The sequence below is a fragment of the Microcaecilia unicolor genome, chromosome 2 (assembly GCF_901765095.1).
Source record: "Microcaecilia unicolor chromosome 2, aMicUni1.1, whole genome shotgun sequence".
In the NCBI taxonomy this organism is placed as follows: Eukaryota; Metazoa; Chordata; class Amphibia; order Gymnophiona; family Siphonopidae; genus Microcaecilia; species Microcaecilia unicolor.
Genome location: NC_044032.1, coordinates 188,734,251 through 188,756,560, shown reverse-complemented (window position 1 = coordinate 188,756,560; position 22,310 = coordinate 188,734,251). Strand labels below are relative to the sequence as shown.

General features: G+C 41.2%; 1 protein-coding gene across 3 annotated transcripts in view; it reads right to left on the bottom strand.

Moving 5' to 3' along the window:
* The window catches only part of MEGF10 (multiple EGF like domains 10), a 252,707-nt gene that overhangs the window by 155,618 nt on the left and 74,779 nt on the right, over positions 1–22,310 (bottom strand). For all 3 annotated transcript variants that reach the window (XM_030193579.1, XM_030193577.1, XM_030193578.1), the window contains one exon: positions 5,070–5,316. In XM_030193579.1, coding sequence (XP_030049439.1) covers positions 5,070–5,316 — 247 coding nt within the window. The remainder of the gene's footprint in view (positions 1–5,069; positions 5,317–22,310) is intronic.

Here is a 22,310-nt window from a genome sequence, read left to right as displayed (position 1 = left end):
TTGACACCCGGGGCAGACCGCCCCACTGCCCCGCCCTTGCTACGCCACTGTACCTATAGCCCCCTGCCAGGTGACCCATTGCAATTAAGGAGGGTCCTGCAGTACCAAAACCAATGGATTGGATTCACAGACAGTAAGCTGTTATATTGCATCAGCCAACAGAGGAGCCAGAAGCTTGGCATATTGGGGAGTCCGGCCGTAAGCGGGGCTCAGGTGGAATGCAGTCTACCCATTGCTGAAAAGAGACCTTCAGGGTGGCAGCCCAAAGGGAGAAGACAGTTATAAGAAGTCTAGCCTGGATGGTATTGAAGTACATCGGAAGACTGAAATCCACTCTGGGGTTCAATCCAGTCACAGGACAGGCATAAGGGTTTTGCACATGTGCTAACCCAGAAAAGACTACTACTTGTGACCATCTTGAGAAGAAATCATGAGTTAAACCTGGACTGTATTAAGTGAAATCATTAGTTATCCAGTTCAATAAATGTTCCAGTAATTCTAAATTTTCTGAGTGTTCTGTGGGTCCTTAGTGGATGAGCTGATGGGACCCTGATTACCAGTCTCTTGAGCCCCCCCCCCCCCCCCCCCCCCAATCCAGGATAGTAGGCTCAGGTTACATACATGTCAGTCAAACCAGTGTTTCTTTATCACTTAGCTGGCATTCATCTGCACAGCAGGCAATAGATTTAAGTCTCCTTTTTGTAAAAAAAGATTTAAAAGAACCTCACTGGCTTATAAATATCTACAAATTCCAATATAATGAAATCCAAATGATTCTAAATTATGGGCCAGATGTATTAAAGGGGTTTTACCTTCTTGTGTCCACAGGAGAAAATGTTTCATATACCCACCCTACAAGCATAGAATCAAGAATCTCGCACAGCTAAATCACAGTGCCTACAAGTTTGTTTTTTGCACAATTCTGAAATAACATGGCTTGAGAGTAATTGTAGAACATGGGGCTGCATTCAGTAAATTGCACTGAAAAATAGGCCCCGGGAAAAATCAGCGCTCTTCTATAAAGTACTTTCTGGGATGAGCCCCCTTTATAGAATAGCGCCTAGAGGGGATTCCCGCACCCAAGTTTAGGTGTGAGGACTTAAGCCAGTTGAAACCGGGTATAAATCCTAGCACGCAAGTTGGGTGTGGATTCCCACGAATTCTATAACACTGTGCACATCCTTTGCAAACACCCCTGACCTGCCCATGCCCCTCCTATGGCCACACCCCCTTTGGGGGTTGCATGCTATGGGATTTCGGTAGCCAGGCTTATAGACTAGCATACAACCAGATGTATGCACAACTCTTAATTGGTGCCAATTGATTGTTAGCATCCAGTTATTGGTGTTAATTGGCTCATTATTCAATTAGGTTGTTTGCGCATCTTGGGATCATGCCCAAATTCGGCCACCCTTTATAGAATCCAGGGGTAAGAAATTGTGCTATTTTATAAAGAAAAGTAAGTATTGTCATGTGCCCACATAAATTACAATATTTTGTCATTTGTGTGAACCGCCTTGACTTGTGTATGAAAGTGGTGGTATAAACAAACTATGGGCATATTTGTGTGCTCTACCCATGCTCTGCCCAAACTTCGCCTCTGTGCACACCCACCAACAAAGTAGGTGCCATCATGTCGGGGAGTGTACTTTTTAACTAGCTGGTATTCTGTAAAGGGTCGTTTACATGCATATATTGCCACATCCAAGGGCAAATGATTAAAATATCCAAAGTGGGTGTCTACTTTACCATTTAAAGTACAACCTCTTAAAGAATTACTCTCTAGTAGTGCTGTCTGATTTGGCCAAAACATTTTTGATTCGATGCAATTCAATTCAGTCCTTTAAGGCTACTATCAATAAAAAGAAAATAAAATTCATTTTTCTACCATTGTTGTCTGATCTTCTAATTTTTGAATCATGTCTCTGGTTTCCACATTTCTCTGTCTTCTCTTAACTCTCTTGCCAGGGTCTCCTAGTCCATTTGGCATTTCTTCTCTGTCTATGTCCATCATTCAACTCCCCTCTGTGTCATTGCCCCTATCTTCCTGCCATATTGAGCATCTCCCCCTTTGTATCTTTACTCTTGCCCCGTACAGCAAGACCCCTCTGTGTCCCTATCCCCTTCCCCATGTCCAGTATCATACCTCTATGTCCATATTTCTCCTCATGTTCAGCTTCCCCCCTTATTCCTACTTCCCTCCTGTCTCCAATCCCCTCTTGTCTTTTCTCTCCCAGGATCAGCATCTCCTTTCCTTCTCGCTTGTCCTTCCCTCCCCCTTCCATCCAGTGTCTGCCCTCCTTCTCTCCCCCTTCTGTTCAGGGTGTATCTTCTTTCTATTCTCCCTTCCATCCAGCCTCTTCCCCTCTCTTTCTATCTCTCCACCCACGCAGCCATCGTCCCTTCTCTGTAACCCCCAATCCAGCATCTGCATCTTCCCTGTTCCTCCTCCTACTCTGACACCACTGCTGCTTCTCTAGAGCAGCAGTGACAGCAAAAGAAGCTAAACTCACCATGGAGATGGACTCTCCATTGGTGCGCTGCCAGTCCCGCCCCCTTAATGTCACTTCCTGTTCCGGGGCAGAGCCAGCAGCCTGCATCAATAGGGAGACCAGTCATGCTGAGTTTATTTTCTTTTGTCACTGCTGCTGCTTGGGTGACAGTGGGAGGGAGGTAGGTAGGGAAGTCCTGAATCAGGACTCCCAATTTTTTCCTAAAACAAATCGATTCGCCCAAAACGTATTGGCAAATTGATTCGAATCGTGAATGGACAGCACTACTCCCTGCTACTTAGTGCATAACTGGGCAGATTCATTCCAGCTAAAACTCAACGCAGAAAAAACTCAATGCCTAGTACTCACTTCTCAATACAACACAAACAATTACTCCACTATAACCACACCATACTGCACCCTTCCTATATCAGAAAACCTGAAGATTCTTGGAGTTACCATCGACCGAAACCTCACTCTCGATACCCACGTGAAGAACACAACAAAAAAGATGTTCTACTCGATGTGGAAACTCAAAAGAGTTAAGCCTTTCTTCCTGAGAAACATTTTCCGTACCTTGGTACAATCGATGGTAATTAGTCACCTGGATTACTGTAACACTCTGTACGCTGGCTGCAAAGAACAGACTATTAAGAAATCCAAACAGCCCAAAATACCGCAGCCAGACTCTAATTTGGAAAGACCAAATACGAAAGTGCGAAACCCTTAAAAGAGAAACTTCACTGGCTTCCACTCAAGGAACGTATTGAATTCAAGATCTGCACGATCGTATACAAGATCATTCACACAGATGCCCCACTGTACATGTTTAACCTTGTGGACCTACCGCCCAGAAATGCCAAGAGATCAGCCCACAAATTCCTCAATCTGAACTTCCCCAGTTGTAAAGGACTTAAATATAAGCAGGCATATGCCACTACCTTCTCCTACAGAAGTACACAGATATGGAATGCGTTACCCCCAGCCCTAAAAACTATGGACAATCTAAGCAACTTTCGCAAATCTCTGAAGACACATCTCTTCAATAGAGCCTACAAAAAGAACCCTTAAAGACACAAATCACCTCCTAAACTATCCTATCTAACATCATCTTCTCTAATTCCTCATCCATCTTCTGCTTACTTTTGATTGTATCCAATATCCTGTCATGACTTTGTCATAACAACACTCTGTATGCCACATTGAGCCTGCAAATAGGTGGGAAAATGCGGGGTACAAATGCAATAAATAATAATACTTCTGAAGGAAGAAAAAAATGTCAAACAAAGGAGTAGTGAGACCAGCAAGGCACCTTCAGAAACAACAGGAAGATGAAGTAATGGAAGAAAAGACTTTATTTGTAATGCCCGACGTGGCACCGTGTTTCGGCCAAGTGCCTGCCTCAGGGGCCTTTGTGTAGAGAAAGTACCTAATATGGATAAATGGACTTGAGACTGTTGAGCACTTGCTATCTTGAAAAAGACACTAAGTGTGGTGTAGAGGAAAAAGACGCTAGAGGTCCGTGATCAAGGAGCAAAAACCTTGATTAAGAAATGAAGGGACTCACTGCTTTTAATACACTGAGTGATTTTTCTGTAGAGCATATTGAACTCCTTCTATATCATAAAGAAGACGTTTGATCAAAATTTCATTTTATAATAGATTGCTACTTGACCCGTGATGCAGGCGCTGTGCACTGAAACACGGCCCGTGTCGGGTCTATATTGGAATATTGATTTTGATCATTAAAGGAATTGCGTTCCGTTTTTGAAGGCTCTTGGTGCTTTTTGCTGTATTTTTGACCCTGTCTTGTACTTTGTACCCTCTCTGCACTGTGGCATATACCTATGTCCACACATGAGTTATGCAATTCTAAGAGTAGTTTTGCAGAGCAAAGTTCCAGCTAGTTCAAGTACTATATGAATCGTATAATAACAGTCACGGTAATAGTTATATAATTACCACTAATTATTTTATAATATACTAATTTGATTAACAATTAAACAGATCTGCAGATGAAGTCATCGTAAAGATAGCAATTCTATAAATAGGTGCCAAGATTTAGGTACCCCAATGCCATTTGCAGAGTACCAGTTCTAGAATGGTGTCTTGTAACCAGGATGCCACTATAAAATACTAGCATAAGTTGGTAACAGAATGCCTAAAAGGTAGGCACCAACAGTTAGGCCAAGTCAATGGCAGTCACAACTATTGGTGCTTAAGTGCACCCTGAAGTGTGCGTAAATTATAGTATTGTATAAGTTATGCACGTATCTCAAAGACATGCCCATGACCCGCCCATTTTACACCCCCTCACACTTATGCGCGAAGTGATTTTGGCATGTATTTTATACAATAGCATTTAGCACTTACACATGTAAATGCCAATTAGTGATGTTATATACTTGCATAAATGCACCTATTCTACAAATCGGTGTACATACATGGCATCTAAATTTAGGCACATCATATAGAATTGCCCTTAAAGCTTCCATGGATATTACAAAGGAAGAACAAATTTTGCCTTCTGTGCCAACCAGCACCCATATCCATATGTACCTTGATACTTATACTTACAAAGCTCCAGTGTAGCCAGGAGGACAGGTGCATTCACCAGTCACATGATCACAGACAGCACCATTTTGGCATTGACATTTTTGTTGGCAATCATTTCCATAGGTCCTTTGGTTGCAGCGTTCTTCACAGCGCCAGCCCTTGAACCCAGCGGCACAGTGGCAGGCACCCGTGATGGGATTACACAAGGCTCCATTTTTGCATTGGCAGCGGCTACTGCAGTGAGGTCCCCAGTGGTCACTGTCACAGGCTGTGGGATGGAAAGGAGAACATTATGGACCCTGTTTTGCTGTAGAGAGAGAATGGGAGAAACTGCATGAGAACCAGGGATCTATGAAATGTCTATGGTTAAGACAGGGTCTAAAGCAGCTCAGGGAATGATCATTACAGCATTCTTAAGTCTCCTCTGCATTTTACAAAGTTACATAGTTCAGCTGTCTAATTTTTTAACAATTGATCATATTTGCTGGGCAGATATTCTGCCTCAGCAATCAGTGTTTTTTTTTTAATGCTGCCATGGCTCAAAAAATGGATTTTTAGTGCTGGAATTCAGAAAGATGCTGGTGCACAATATCAGTATAGAGTGGTGAGTGGTACCGCAATCCAGATAAAATTAGGACAGCCTTCTTGTTATCCTTAACTTTATATGGATAGACTAAATATTGTTGCTAACTGGATAACTTTTGACTCCGCCTTCAATTCATCTCAGTACTACTCCAGCAGTATCCAGGTAGTGCCGAGGTACCAGTGGTGACATTCAGTGGCACATCTGGATAGTCCCACTGAATATCAGTGGACAGGCCATTATCCTGATAAATGACTTTGAATATTGAGCCCTCTGTATCTGTAGGCAATAATACATCTGTGAAAAAATACTCCTTCCCAAATCCAACTATGACTTGATGACTCGAATAATATATTTCAGTTTTGTAGGCTGTGATACCTTTTACTGGACTAACAAGTAAGAAGTGATTGTAAAAGCGATCTTGATATCATTTCAGTGACATCTGAAGAAGGGACCACAGAAGCTCCCGTACCACAGCGCTTTTTCTTTTACTCCACTAAAAAGGCCTGGAACCTGAAAATATTCTAGTTTTCTCCAGAATAATACACCCAGCAGAATTGAGCACAACAGAATGATATATCCTGTTTCTGACTTTGCTTTATTTTTTTTTTTTAATTTTCAAACATCTCTGTTTGATTTTTTTTACCCTTGCACTGCATTCAGAAAGGGTCTCGTTCTGATTTACGGTAGAATCCAAGCTTATAGAAGACTACTACTATTATAGTTTTAGACTACTCTGGTGGCTATTCAAAACTCATTACACAGTAAACACAGTAGAAAACCACCAAAAAACACCCCAAGAAAAACATCAATCAACCCATCCATTCCATTCAAATATTTCTAGCGGTACTGTAAGAACATATCCCAACTGCCAGCCATAAAGTAGCTGTAGGAAAACAAGAAGGCAACCAGTCTACTAGATCCAATGTGGAAAAGAAGAAAGAAGAACCTTATGAAGAAAATCAGTTCATTTAATGATTGTTCAAAGCTCCCAGGATTCACAAACCAATGCCCGACATGGCCATGTTTCGCCAGAAGTACAGGCTGAGTCAGGGGCAATGAAAACTGTAACACTGAACATAAAAACACATTAATAAATAATTTTATACATATATATATATATATATATAGCTATAAACTAACACATAAATAAATATTAAAACCATAAATAATTAAAACACCGTGTAAATAGATAAATGCAGCAAAAAACTAGTTAAAACATTGTGAGGTCCTTTTACAAAGGCATGTTAGGTGCTATGCGCATGTGCCTAAATGAGGCTACCACCAGGCTACCACACCCCCCTGGCAGTAATTTTAGATCTGGCACACGTAGAGACTAATAGACGATTCACCACTGGATACAAACTATCAGAGCAAAACCAGCATATTCTGTTTGGTGCTACGTGATCAGTGAGTTGACAACACATATACAAGTAGGACTCTTCGTTTTGCATTCATTACTTGGTGTATTTATTGACCCCTGATGCAGACGCTTTTTAGCGTCGAAACACGGCCTGTGTCGGGTCGTTATCTCTGATATAATAAAGACTGTTGGACTCACGTCTCCAGTGGTGAATCGTCTATTAGTCTCTACTTTTGCCTTCTGTGATTTGTCATCGTAGAGAACTTTTCCTGTTCTATATTTTAGATTTGGCACACGCCCATAACACCTGGATGATTTATTTATTTCCTCCCACGTGAGTCATTTCCAGCAGTAAATGGTAGTTGGCACGCGCTTACTGCTAGATCAATGGGTGGTGTTAAGGGCTCAGGCCGGTTTTGGATGCACGCTGGTTTCAGTTTTACCACATGCCCTTTTCCAGTCCCATTTAAAAAAAAGCCCTTTTTTGCAGATATGGTAAAAACTGGCCCGGAGCACGCCCAATACATGTCCCTATACTACCACAGGCCATTTTTTACCGTGGTTTAGTAAAAGGACCCCAGTTGGTTTTTATGGTTTCAAACAGATCCAAGAAGAGACAAATGTAAGTTAACAGATCTATTGGGGTTTTTTTTAAATATCTGTTTTATGTGAGGAGGTGGCTGTGGCACCACCACTTTTTAATATATGAATATTTCCTTCAAATGATTCTGATTTAATGATATTTTACTCCTTTTTTTTTAGTTATAATCAGCACTGGTGAAGTTCGTAGTTTCACACCAGCTGGGTAAGCCATCCTCATTGTTTTACTGTTATACCAATTGGAACTTCTTAGTGTTTGTGTTTTATTATTTGCCTCATTTAATTATTTATACTATGTTTTAACTTGTTTTTGCTGCATTTATCTATTTACATGGTGTTTTAATTATTTATGGTTTTAATTAAATATTTATGTATTTAGATGTGTACTTGGCAGCACATATATCTGTTGGTTTATAGCTATATATATATATATATATATATATATATATATATATATATATACAGTATATATATATATATATATATATATATATATATACACACACTCAATTATTTATTAATGTATTTTTATGATCAGTGTTACAGTTTTCATTGCTCCTGACTCAGCCTGTACTTCTGACGAAACATGGTCATGTCGGGCATTGGTTTGTGAATCCTGGGACCTTTGAACAATTATTAAATTAACTATCTTTATTCATGTCTGCTTTTTTCTTCTGTTCCACAGCCATAAAGTAGGGCTGCTTGTACGATTTCTCTTATTCTTACCCTCATTTGTATCCCATCATCGTGGATAGATCAGCATATAAAATCCTCCACTCAATTCATCCTCAGACTGCCTTCCTTCTCATATCTAACCATATAGTTTTGTAATAATCCAAGGAGCTATCAGTACTAGCATGGCAACTGGTTGAACATTCAAGCACTCAGGACCGCTGCATAGCCTAACCAGGCAGATTCAGCTACATACATTTATTGATTGATTGATTGATTTATAAAATTTATATCCCACTCGATCTCACCATTCTCAGCAGGTAACAATTTAGAACATATACAATCCATTATAAAACAACATAAATCAAAAACAACATAGCACAAAAACAATATCAAACACTGTTACCATCATAACTTTTACTCATCTCCACATCATTGACAAAGTTTGAATAATAATGCAATCTTCTTTTTATACATCCTCCAGTAAACTGATACCACTCATATACCTTCATTCTTGATTCTTCCCATATGCCTGCTGAAATATAATTGTCTTCAAGTCTTTTTTAAATCCTTTCAGGTTCTCAGCATTTCTTAATTTTAACAGTAAGCTGTTCCATAATTTTGATCAGACTACCTTAAAAATCTATTAAAAATATTCTTCTAATCTAAGGTATCTCTAAAAGAGAACTAGAGGCTGACCATAAAATTCTTGATGGTTGATAGATTTGTAAACTTATTCCTATAACTGGAGACACATAGTTGTCTGTGTTTTCACTAGAACGTCTAACACTCAAAGCTTAATCTAAAGATGGACAAAGCAATGAGATCGGATGGAATACATCTAAGGGTACTGAAGGAACTTAGGGAAGTTATGGTGGCTTCATTGGCTGATCTTTTCAATGCTTCTCTAGAGTCAGGAATGGTCCCAGAAGACTGAAGAAGGTTGGATGTGGTCCCTCTCCACAAAGAGGAAATAAGGAACAGGTTGAGAACTACATCGTTAGTAAGTAAATTAATGTAAACTCTTCTAAAACAAAAATAATGAAGTTTCTGAAATTCAGCAGATTGCAGGACCCAAGGCAACGTGGTTTCAACAGAGATAGGTCTTGTCAGACTAATTTTATTATTTATTTATTTATTTATGACATTTATATCCCACAATATTCCCACCCATGGGCAGGCTCAATGTGGCGTACGATAGTTAATAAGCATATAGTACAAAGTACAGTAGACAAGGTCACAAGTGGGAGAAAGAAATAACTGAGGAGGAAGAGAGGGGAGGTGATAAATTATCACAGAGGGAGCCGTGGGCTAAAAGGGGGTGGCACCTGTAGGGCTCGTGGCGTATGCACTGCCAAAAAGGAAGGTCTTGAGTCGTTTCTTGAAGGTTGGGTGATCTGAAGTGAATTTGACCTCTTGAGGCAGCCCGTTCCACAATTGAGTGCTGAGATAAGGGAAAGAGGAACCATAGATGGTCTTATATTTGAGGCCACGGCGAGCAGGGTAGTGGAGATTGAGGTACGAGCGGGCCGACCTTCGGGAGTTCCTGGGCGGCAGGTGACCAGAGTGTTGGATTGAGGAAGAGCGCTAAATGTGGTGTGCTTAGATTTTAGCAAAGCCTTTATCACAGTTAGATATAGACAACTTTAAAATACACTGAGTGCCCTTGGTATGGGCCCTACAGTGACTAACTGGGTTAGGAACTGGTTAAGTGAATGGTGACAAAGGGTGGTGGTAAATGGAGTTCAGTCTGAGGAAAAGGATGTTACCACTGGTATGCTACAAGGTTTGATCCCTGGCCTGGTTCTTTTTATCATTTTTGTAAGCGATATTGTTGAAGGGCTGTCTGGTAAGGTTTGCCTCTTTTCAGATGATACCAAAATCTATAACAGGGTAGACAGCCCTGATGGTTTGGATAACATGAGAAAGAACCTAGCAAATCTAAACCTGGATATTCAGTGAAAGGATCCAAGATGGTGACTTGATGAGAGGATGTGGCATGGGGAGCTCTGATGAATTCCCAAGCTGGGGAAGAAGCATAAGGGGAAGACCAAGAGTTCCCCTCTGAAGCCCAGGCAACTCTCCCTTATAGTCAGTCCACCATTCCGGAGCTCCTTACCTCTAAGTTGGCTCTACTGTGGACCAGTTCTGCTGAAACACTAGAAGCGGCATTTCTTGGAATGCTCGATACCTTAACAGAACAAGACACTTCTAAAACTGTTATTGAAAATGTGAAGAGTTCTCAGGTGAGACTGGAAAAAGTAGAGAATCGAGTAGCTGACTTGCAGAAGGTTCAATCTATTGTTGTAAAAGATAAAACGTTTATTGATAAATGTTTGGTGATTTTGGAAAACTCCTTTCGTTATTTGAATTTTAAACTTTCCAAAACATCCTATATTGTCACCTGGAAAAGTTCTTTAAAAATATTTGGAAGAAATACTACATATTCCCAAGGAAGCGTTTCCCCCCTTTGGCTAAAGCTTATTTTATTTCCTCTAAAACTTTACCTCAGAAGAAAAGGGATGCTACCAGGGGTGCGGATAACTTAATTCAAGATATTTTGGACTTAACAGGTTTTCTGGAACGTTCTGACTCTGAAGAGGTCAGCCGTGCTACCCTTATTGCCACCTTCATTTTTTCCTCAAGATCGTGATCATGTTTTGAGACTGTATTTCAAGTTTAAAAGTGATAACTTTGGGACATAAGGTTTGGGTTTTTCCAGACCTTACTAAATCAACTCAAGAAAAACGGAAGAAGTTTTTGGCATTTAGACAACGAGTCCATTTGGTCACCTTTCCATGTGTGTTGTTGTTTTGGCAACTACTAGATATGTTTTTTGATCCAGACCATTTGAGATTTTTGGTAGAAGCTAAATAATTGAAGTAATTGTTAATGTAGTTATACATTTCTTTGAGTGGAGAATAATAACTCCCGTAAAAGGAAAATATGTAGTATGATTCAATTTAACCTCTCATTTTTACCTTAGTATTTCACTATTTGTCTCTGTTGCTTCAAGGGAGTATTTCTTATCATGGGCTCTTAATTGTGGACTAAGTAGCACAAATCTCAGGTGGTTTAAAGTGCATTTAATGCTTTCCTTTATTTGTATTGCTTTTTGTGCTTTACTTTCAAGTGTTTTGCTTGTACATTAATTTGTAAATACAAATAACATTGAATATCCAGTTTATTTTTGGCCAGTTAGAAGATAACCAGCTATGTTGATATTCAGACTTAGCCGGTTATCTTCTAACAAGCCAACGATATCCCTCATATTCATGCGGCCAAATATAACCACTAAAGTGGAGCTGAAAATCGGTAGATAGCTGGTTATATCAGCCAATATAACCGACTATCTGCTATCTGAATATTGCTGGATAGCCTGTTATGGGGGCATTTAACTGGTCAGGTGCTGAACCTGTCTGGTTAAATGCTTTTGAATATCGGGGAGGGGGGATAGCTTGCAATCATTTACGGAAGAATAGACAATCTACTCTTCCATTCAGATAAAAAGTCTTTGAGAACAACAAGCAATTGTGTGGTATTTTCATTTGTGGGAAAGAAGAACTTGAAATGTATCATTCGCACCTACCAGAAGGTCTTGAAGATTAATCTTACCCCTCCCAATTAAAACAGCCTGCATCATGTGTCAGAGCACACAAGGACTCCAACAGTTAGAAGCCTCCTTTCGGAAAACTCCTAGAAAGCTCCTATAATAATAAATGTACTTCTTTGGGGGGAGAGGGGGGAATATTAAACATGCTTTCTTCAAGCCTCTTATCCAAATAGTTAATTTTGTCCCATTCACTGCATTGTACTCAGCTAACAAAGGGGCCCTTTTACTAAGCCGCTTTAGAATATGAGCTTAGTGTGCTTTAACATGGGACTTTTCCACGTTGAGCACATTTCTAATGCAGCGGAACTGTAGGCATTTTTCAATTATTTCTTTTAGGTAGTGCGCTAATGTTCATATTTATATTCATATTAGAGCACACTGGGGCCCTTTTACTAAGGTGCACTAATATACTTAGCAATATTCTTATTTATTTGTAAAACTTTAAATATCACATTACTTAAGGCCCTGTTTACGAAGGTGCACTAGCATTTTTAGCGTGTGTACAAACTTAGTGTGTGCTAACTGAATATTGTGGGTGCCTACACAGTTTGCGCACACTAAAAATGCTAACACGCCTCTAGCTCGGCTTAGTAAACAGGGCTCTTAGCTTTTGAGTAATGGATAGGTCACCCCGATGTTGGCCACCATTTTGTAGTACCAAACCACTGTATCAAGGGGTAACAGACTTTCTTCAAATAGTGTTCTCAGGTTCAGCTGTTACATACTGAGCACTATTTCAAGAACTACTACTACTACTACTTAACATTTCTAGAGCGCTACTAGGGTTACGCAGCGCTGTACAGTTTAACAGAAAGGACAGTCCCTGCTTAAAGGAGCTTACAATCTAAAGGACGAAATGTCAAGTTGGGGCAGTCTAGATTTCTTGAATAGAGGTATAGTGGTTAGGTGCCAAAGGCGACATTGAAGAGGTGGGCTTTGAGCAAGGATTTGAAGATGGGCAGGGAGGGGGCCTGGCGAATGGGCTCAGGTCTATTACCCCCTGATGCAGCGGTTTGGCACTACGAAATGATGGCCAAGGACAGGGTGACCTATGCATTATTCAAAAGCTAAGTAATTTGCTATTAAAATGTTTGCAAATAAAAATATGGAAGGTTTTTTAAGCCAGTGATTGATGAGAACAGGTTAAAAATCACCCAGGAATGCTAAAAGATCATCCCGCACATTCCTTAATCTACACTTCCCCAACTGCAAAGGTCTAAAATACAAACTAATGCACGCGTCAAACTTCACCTACTTGAGCACACAGTTATGGAATGCATTGCCACGCAACTTAAAAACAATCTACGAACTAACTAACTTCCGCAAACTACTGAAGACATACCTCTTCAATAAAGCATACCACAAAGATCAACAAATGTGAACATACACAACTCCTCCACATATATTCAGAACTGTCTTACAATATCTGCTTGTTATACTACTATCATGTTTTTTCATTATCATGTAACCCAAGATCCTTTTGTAACACCAAATGTCTATTTTCTCATATAATTCCACCATTCATGATGTATTGTAAGCCACATTGAGCCTGCAAATAGGTGGGAAAATGTGGGATACAAATGCAATAAATAAATAAATATATACACCTACATGTATCTGAGACTTTTTCCTTCCAATTATTAAAAAGTATAAAATTTAAAGGAAAGAATGAATGGTTGTGGATTTACAGAATACTGAATATTAAATTGGTGAAGTTTTTGTGATTATATTTACTGCACTCTTCTTTTGAGTTATTTGAGGTTCACAGCTCTAATATTTACACATTCTTCTTAAAAAGGTTGCATTATATGGCCATCATCAGTTCTGAGGATGGGACAGTTTTTAAGTAATCATTGCTCTTCAGTGCTTTGCAACCCAAAGGCTATTATTGTTCATTCTTGGATGACTGGATCTTCACTGTTCACAATGGATCCCTCAGGGCAGAGCAACCAGGCAGAGAACAGACCTACTTTCTTTCATTGGAATCAAAAGCTTTGAGATAATTCTTTAGGGTAGACATTATTCTACAACACAGCAATTGAACTAAGATCTATTCAAGGTATATTGCCTATTCCAGGAAGGGTAATAATTGAGTTTGTGTCTCTTCAAAGCTATTGCATAGCTTGATAAGACAGCTTCTTTGTAGCCTACATTTTATGTTTCTGCAAAAGCCATTAGAGCATGTGCTCAGCACCACAAGCTCTGCATCTGCACAGAATACAGATGCAGTAGGAATAAAAAATATTTCATCACCTAGTGCAGTACTAACTAATTTCTCCCAAATTCCCCAAGGATTTTTTCTAATTAAAACACAAATTGCTTTTTCCAAATTCTATTTATTTTTCAGGGTCAGGTATTTTAGAAAACTCATTTATTGGAGAAAGAAAGAAAAATTGTCCTTCTATTTATCAAGGTCAGAACTACTTTATTTTATTTAGAAAGAAAGCAAGGTCTCTCACACAGACTCCAGAGCTATGTGGTTTGTCAAATTCTTTCCCCTCCCCCTGAAATGGCTAACATGAAGAGCTGTTATTATTGTAAATTAAAACTATATACACTGCAGAACGGAAAAAATTCTTTTCCATGTAGAACATACAGAAAGTTCTTCCTTTCTTTATTCTTTCCTCCTCTAGCCTTTCTTTTCTCTTTCTTCTGGCATAGAGGAATAGCCTAATGAGCAGCAGGCTGAGATCCAGGGATGCCCAGATGAAACCCAATGTCCTGCTTATTTTCGAAGGAGAAGGGCGCCCATCTTCTGACACAAATCGGGATATGGGGGTCCTTCTCTAAGGCCGCCCAAATCGGCATAATCGAAAGCCGATTTTGGGCGTCCTCAACTGCTTTCCGTCGCAGGGACGACAAAAGTTCAAGGGGGCGTGTCGGCAGTGTACCGAAGGCGGGACTGGGGCATGGTCAAGAGATGGGCGTCCTTGATCGATAATGGAAAAAAGAAAGGCGTCCCTGATGAACCCTTGGCTGACTTTACTTGGTCCATTTGTTTTCACGACCAAGCCTCAAAAAGGTGCCCGAACTGACCAAATGACTCCCCCAGTGGTCACTAACCCCCTCCCACCCTCAAAAAACCAACTTTAAAAACTTTTTTTGCCAGCCTCAAATGCCATACTCAGGTCCATCGCAGCAGTATACAGGTACCTGGAGCAGTTGTAGTGGGTGCAGTGTACTTCAGGTAGACGGACCCAGGCTCATCCCCCCTACCTGTTACACTTGTGGTGGTAAACGTGAGCCCTCCAAAACCCACCACAAACTCACTGTACCCACATCTAGATGCCGCCCTTCATCCCTAAGGGCTATGGTAGTGGTATGGTAGTGGTGTACAGTTGTGGGGAGTGTGGGGGGGGGAGTTGGGGGGGCTCAGCACATAAGGTGAGCTGTGTACCTGGAAGCAATTTATGAAGTCCACTGCAGTGCCCCCTAGGGTGCCCGGTTGATGCCCTGGCATGTCAGGGGGACCAGTGCACTATGAATGCTGGCTCCTCCCATGACCAAATGGCTTGGATTTGGTCGTTTTTGAGATGGCCGTCCTCGGTTTCCATTATCGGCAAAAACCGAGGTCGGCCATCTCTAAGGTCGGCGATCTCAACATTTAGGTCGACCTAAATGTTGAGATTTGTGCGTCCTCGACCGTATTATCGAAACGAAAGATGGATGCCCATCTTGTTTCGATAATACGGGATGCCCCGCCCCTTCGCCGGGACGAAGATGGGCGCCCAGTTCGATTATGCCCCTCCATGGCTCCTTGAGATCTTGGAAAGTCAATTAGCCCTCTATTGCCTCAGCTGCAAAATGTACATCATGGAATAACCTGAAACTGTAAGCAAAAAGTCTTTTTCCTTTTGTATCTCTTTTGATTTTGTTAAGTAAGTCAGTAAGGGGATAATTCATCAAAGCTGTAGCACACGCTAAATGTTAAGATGTCCATGGGTCTTCTTAGCATTTAGCACATGCTAAAGCTTTGATGGATTCCCCCCTAAACGCTTTCTAGAAAATATCTTTATACATCCTTTATGTGTATATTTCCTTAGGTGGAATCAGCATGCTAATAAAGTGGCTTTTGAATTTGGCCCTGAGGTAGGCACCCTCTGACAAAATATTTGACTGGTTATCTTGACATTCAGATTCCTCTTTGTTTTTAAAGTTGCTCTTCTAATAAACTTATTATTACTGGCTGTCAGCAAGGCTGCTTTCTGTCTCTGTGAATGGTGCATTTACACCAGGACCTGGGGCAGTCACATAAGAACAGAAGAATAGCCATACTGGACCAGACCAATGATCCATCTAGCCCAGTATTCTGCTTCAAAAAGTGGCAAATCCAGGTCACAAGCATCTGACAGAAACCCAATTAGTAGCAACATTCCATGCTTCCAATCCCAGGGCAAGCAGTGGCTTCCCCCATGTCCATCTCAATAACAGACTATGGACTTTTCCTCCTGGAACTTGTCCAAGCATTTTTTAAACCCAGATACGCTAACCACTGTTACCACATCCTCTGGAATGGTTAAGAGATGGGCGCCCTTGACTGATAATGGAAAAAAGAAAGGCGTCCCTGACGAACCCTTGGCTGACTTTACTTGGTCCATTTGTTTTCACAACCAAGCAGGTTCTAGAGCTTAACTATTCTTTCAGTGAGAAAATATTTCCTCCTATTTGTTTTTAAAGTATTTCCATGTAATTTCATTGAGTGTACTTTTGCTTTTTGAAAGAGTGAAAAATTATTTCACTTCTACTCATTCTAAACCACTCAGGATTTTATAGACCTCAATCTTATCCATCCTCAGCCATCTCTATTTCAAGCTAAAGAGACCTAATCTCTTTAGCCTTTCTTCTTATGGGAGGAGTTTCATCCCCTTTATCATTTTGGTCACGCTTCTTTGAACCTTTTCTAATTCCACTATATCATTTTTGAGATACAGCGACCAGAATTGAACGCAATACTCAAGAGGTCACATCATGGAGTGATACAGAGGCATTATAATATTCTTGGTCTTATTTTGCATCCCTTTCCTAATAATTCCTAGCATCCTGTTTGCTTTCTTGGCCACTGCCGCACACTGGACAGAAGATTTCAGCATATTGTCTAAATCTTTTTCTTGAGTTTTGACTCCTAAGGTGGACCCCAGCATCAGGTAACTATGATTCAGATTATTCTTCCCAATATGCATCACGTTGCATTTGGACACATTAAATTTCATCTGTCATTTGGATTCCCAGTCTTCCAGTTTCCTAAGATCTTCCTGCAATTTATAACAATCCATATGTGTTTTGACAACTTTAAATAGTTTTGTGTCATCTGCAAATTTAATCAGCTCACTCATCCTTCCGTTTTCCAGATCATTTATAAATATGTTAAATAGCACCGGTCCCAGTACAGAATCCTGTGCACTCTACTATTCACCCTCCTTTCTTTGAGAAAAATGGCCATTTAACCCTACCCTCTGTTTTCTGTCCAATAGCCAATCCACAGAAGGACATTGCCTCCTATCCTATTTTTTCAGGAGTCTCTTATGAGGAACTTTGTCAAAACCCTTCTTTAATGCCGTTGTATCGCTCCATGGTGCGACCGCACCTGGAGTATTGTGTTCAGTACTGGTCTCCGTATCTCAAAAAAGATATAGTAGAATTGGAAAAGGTACAGCGAAGGGCGACGAAAATGATAGTGGGGATGGGACGACTTTCCTATGAAGAGAGGCTGAGAAGGCTAGGGCTTTTCAGCTTGGAGAAGAGACGGCTGAGGGGAGATATGATAGAAGTGTATAAAATAATGAGTGGAATGGATCGGGTGGATGTGAAGCGACTGTTCACGCTATCCAAAAATACTAGGACTAGAGGGCATGAATTGAAGCTACAGTGTGGTAAATTTAAAACGAATCGGAGAAAATTTTTCTTCACCCAACGTGTAATTAGACTCTGGAATTCGTTGCCGGAGAACGTGGTACGGGCGGTTAGCTTGACGGAGTTTAAAAAGGGGTTAGATAGATTCCTAAAGGACAAGTCCATAGACCGCTATTAAATGGACTTGGAAAAATTCCGCATTTTTAGGTATAACTTGTCTGGAATGTTTTTACGTTTGGGGAGCGTGCCAGGTGCCCTTGACCTGGATTGGCCACTGTCGGTGACAGGATGCTGGGCTAGATGGACCTTTGGTCTTTCCCAGTATGGCACTACTTATGTACTTATGTACTTATAAGCCTGTGTAGGTGTGTCTAGATGTAGTATATCTAGATTTTCAGAAAGCTTTTGACAAAGTTCCTCAGAAGAGACTCCTGAAAAAATAGGATAGGAGGCAATGTCCTTCTGTGGATTAGGAATTGGCTATTGGACAGAAAACAGAGGGTAGGGTTAAATGGCCATTTTTCTCAAAGAAAGGAGGGTGAATAGTGGAGTGCACAGGATTCTAAGCTCTTTGAGCAGGGACTGTCTTTCTTCTATGTTTGTGCAGCGCTGCGTATGCCTTGTAGCGCTATAGAAATGCTAAATAGTAGTAGTAGTATTAGTAGGGTAGGCGGAGAAGGTACAAAGCTCACTCCAGTATGGGATCAACCACAGAGGAGGCACTGGATAGGTGAGCACTAGGACCTCTGTGAATGTATCGAATAAGTTACAAAATAGGGACACTCGTTCACAAAATCCATTATTCAGGACTGCCACTCTTTCTTTCCTGCCTGTTAGTATCCTGAACTTCCTCCCATACTCTGATCATCACAATTTCAGTAAATGTATTTGGATACCTTCTGACAATCTCTTTTTAGCATCACAGGCCCTATTTTATGGAATGACTTTGCCTCATTCCCTCGCTTAGAAACCTCATTTCAGAGGTGCAAAACTTCTCTTAAGACATACCTTTTTCAAAAGTCTTATGAGCACTAGTTCTCCCCTCTCACTCTTGAACAGTTGCTGGATGGATGGAGATGCAGAGAAATACATTGGCAGAGCTAATCCATTCTCTTTCTTTCCTATATTTGAATTTTAGTTCACTCTTTAAAATGCAATTTTATTTTGTTTATATTGGAAACCACCCCGATAAGGCGGTATATCAAAAAATATGCAACTTGAAACTAGAAGCCAGGAAGAAGTATCTCTGAGCTTCCTGCTTCTCCTCATGGTTGATTGGTTCCCTGGAACAGTTCCAGCCCATCAGTCACAGGGGACAGGACAGGTAAGAACAAAGGTAGAGATGAGAAACGGTGGCGGCAAGATAGAAGACTGAGAGAAGTGAGAGTTCACTGAAGTTTAGCCACAGGAAGAGAAGGTGAAATTTGTACAGTGGATAGATATTGCTCAGGTGTACTCATTGAGTTGATCAGGGAAAACAACATGAAAGAGACTAGAACATTAGCAAAAATCAGCAAATACTCTCGAAAGTAGAATACCAAACTCCTTTAAAGACACATTTAGGCCTAAAATCTTTATATGGAGCAAATGTTTCTGACATTCTTACAGCTTGATTCAGAAACCATATTACTCACCATCTAAGAATAGCAAGTTTGTTTCAGCTGTTTCCAATAAAAATACAGTAAAAATATTTTGTGTAGGCCACAAACCAGTCATTTTTGACTAACTGTGGGCTTTTCGTACATATTACTGGCTTCTGGAAGTGGAATATTTGCTATGATCCACTGACATTCATGCAGATGTTTTCAGAGAAAACATGATGATTCTCAGAGCCGTACACCTAATTTGTGCCATGCCCACCACAATGCCATAGGAGCAGGGACTGACAGTAGACAGATATTTTCAGTAATGCAGTTAGCCACAGTTTCTTCTTTAAGTGTTTTAGGAACCTACACATTAAAACAAGCACTAAAACTGGATCATCCAATGTTAGCACACTTTTTCCTCAAGTGCAGTGCGCTAAGCTAATGATATGCAGACTGTGAGCATGCTTAAAAAGCCAAATTAAAAAGTGATCGAGACCATGGGCGCCAACTCTGTGGGTGCTTGAGCATCCCTATTATTGAGCAAACTTTCATACTCTATCTAAGGAAGGGTAGTTTGCATTAAGCTTATAATCCCTAATAATTTTGAAGTTTGAATTCTTGATCAAGGCCCTTTGAGCATGTATATTCTACATATCACCAGCCCCCCCCCCCCCCCCCCCCCCCAAGTGGTGTGCAGTCAGAGCTGTCAAGGGATTCACTAAATTCCCAGCTCTGCCATGACTTTTTTAAAAATTCTATGAAGATTTCAGCGTGTATCTCGCTTCCCTTCTTTTTCTCCTCTCCCTCTGTAGGTGCAGCATCTCTCTCTTTTCCTCCCTCAGCCCCCCCCCCCCCCCCCCTGTGAGTCCAGTACCTGGTCTATTTGCTTCCTTTCTCAGCTCTACTGCCCACCTCCCCGGTCTTTCAAAGCTTTTTTTTTTGCCAGCAGTAGCAGCAGTAATGATTACAGCCTGCCTGAGCTGATGCCAGATCCTTTCCTCTGCTGCCTCCTGCCCATGCATAAACAGGAAGTTGGGTGAGATGCAGCAGAGAGAAGGACCTGGTGTCAGCTCAGGCAACCTGTAATCACTGCTGCTGCCACTGCTGGCAAAGAAAAAAAAGGTTTAAAGGACTGAGGAGGGGGGCAGTGTAGTTAAGAAAGGAAGCAGACCAGGTACTGAATTGTGCAGGGGGGCAGGGGCTGCAGGAGGAAGAGAGGTGTGCTGCATCTGCAGGGGGCAGAAAGAAGAAGTGCTAGGCTCATGGGTGGGAGGAGGAGGGGAATAGGTTCTGGACCTGTGAGGAGAGGGGGAAAGAGAGATGCAGGACTACGGGTGAGGAAACAGGAAAGGGAGGAGATGCTAAACTAGGTGGGGAGGGAGATGGCAGACCATGGGGAGAGGAAGAAATGAAGGAAGATTGATAGTTGCTGCCCTTGGAGGTGGCAGAAGGGAGAGGCACTGGACTTGTGCAGTGTGGGGGAGAGGGACAGGTACTACAGCCAGGGGGTATGGAAAAGGAGAAGTTCTGGACCTCTGCGGAAAAAGGCAGGAAAGATGCTAGATTACTAGTGAGAAAATCATGGAGAGGGGGAGATTGTGGACTATGAGGGGAAAGTGAAGGTAAGAGAGAGATGCTGGACTGTGGGGGATAGAGGATAGAGGGGGGATAGGAAAGGGAAGAGAGACAGGAAGAGATAGCAGCCTATAGGGAATGGACAGAAAAGTGGGAGAAAATACTGGATGGGAATGGAAAGAAGAGAGACAAAGAGATGCTGGACCACATGGGAGTGGAGGAAGCATAGGACAAAGAGAGGCCATGTTGGACAGGGAGGGCAGAGAGTGTGGAGAAACTGGATATAGGAAGGGTTAGGGACACAGGAAGGAGGGATATTGAGCATGGGGGAGAGTCAGTGGGACATGAACACAGAAGAGCAATGCTGGATGGGGGGAGCATTGGGACATGGACACAGAGGGGCAATGCTGGACAAGGGGGGGGGGGGTTATGGATATAGAGAAGGGAGATACAGAAGTGCCGGGCACTGGCTTATCTGTCTACAACCCGGCACTGGACAGATAGGCCAATACCAGGCAGACTTCTATTGTCTGTGCCTTGACCATGGCTCGACAGATCTGGATGGGCTGGAGTGCGGCTTCGATTACAACTTCAGCAGTTGGAGAGCAAGGCCAGTGCTAGGCAAACTTCTATGGTCTGTGCCCTGAAAATGGCAAGGACAAATCAAAATCAAGTATACATATGTAGTAGCACATCATACCTTATGCTATGAGTTTATCTTGTTGGGCAGACTAGATGGACCATACAGGTCTTTTATCTGTTGTCATTTACTATGTTACTGACAAGGACACAGAGATGGGAGTTGCTGAAGATTAGGGTAAGACAGTGACATACAGATGGGAGATGCTGAATATGGGGGGGGGGGGGGAGACAGAGATGGGAGATGGATGATGGGCATGGAGAAAGATATAAAATCAGCAAAAAGAAGAAGGCACCCCCAGGCACACCAACACAGATATAAAACAAACCAAAAAAGGGGGAGGGGTAGACCAATGAAGTTCCAACACAAGGGTGACTTGATGCAATCCTGCATTTTGGTGCTACATGCGCCTGCCTCAGGAGTCTAGACACTTCTGTAAATGTGATAACAAACAACAGAAAACAATAAAACAAAAACATATATACATAATGAGTAAAATGTATTAAAAATAATTATCAATATAGAAATAATATAGATGACACTATAAATAATAAAAACTGAGGATAACAAAATTGACTCATAAATATATATTAAATAATCAATATGTACAAAAAAGGTTGCACTCATATGATGTACAAGAAAAGTTCCATGGTAACTTTGTAAGTCTAAGTGCTTTGAATAAAAACATACATAATGGAAACAGTATAAATACATAAAAAGCATATAATATACCAAAATGAGATAATGTCAAATAAAATCGCTGTCATTAAAGGGGCAAAA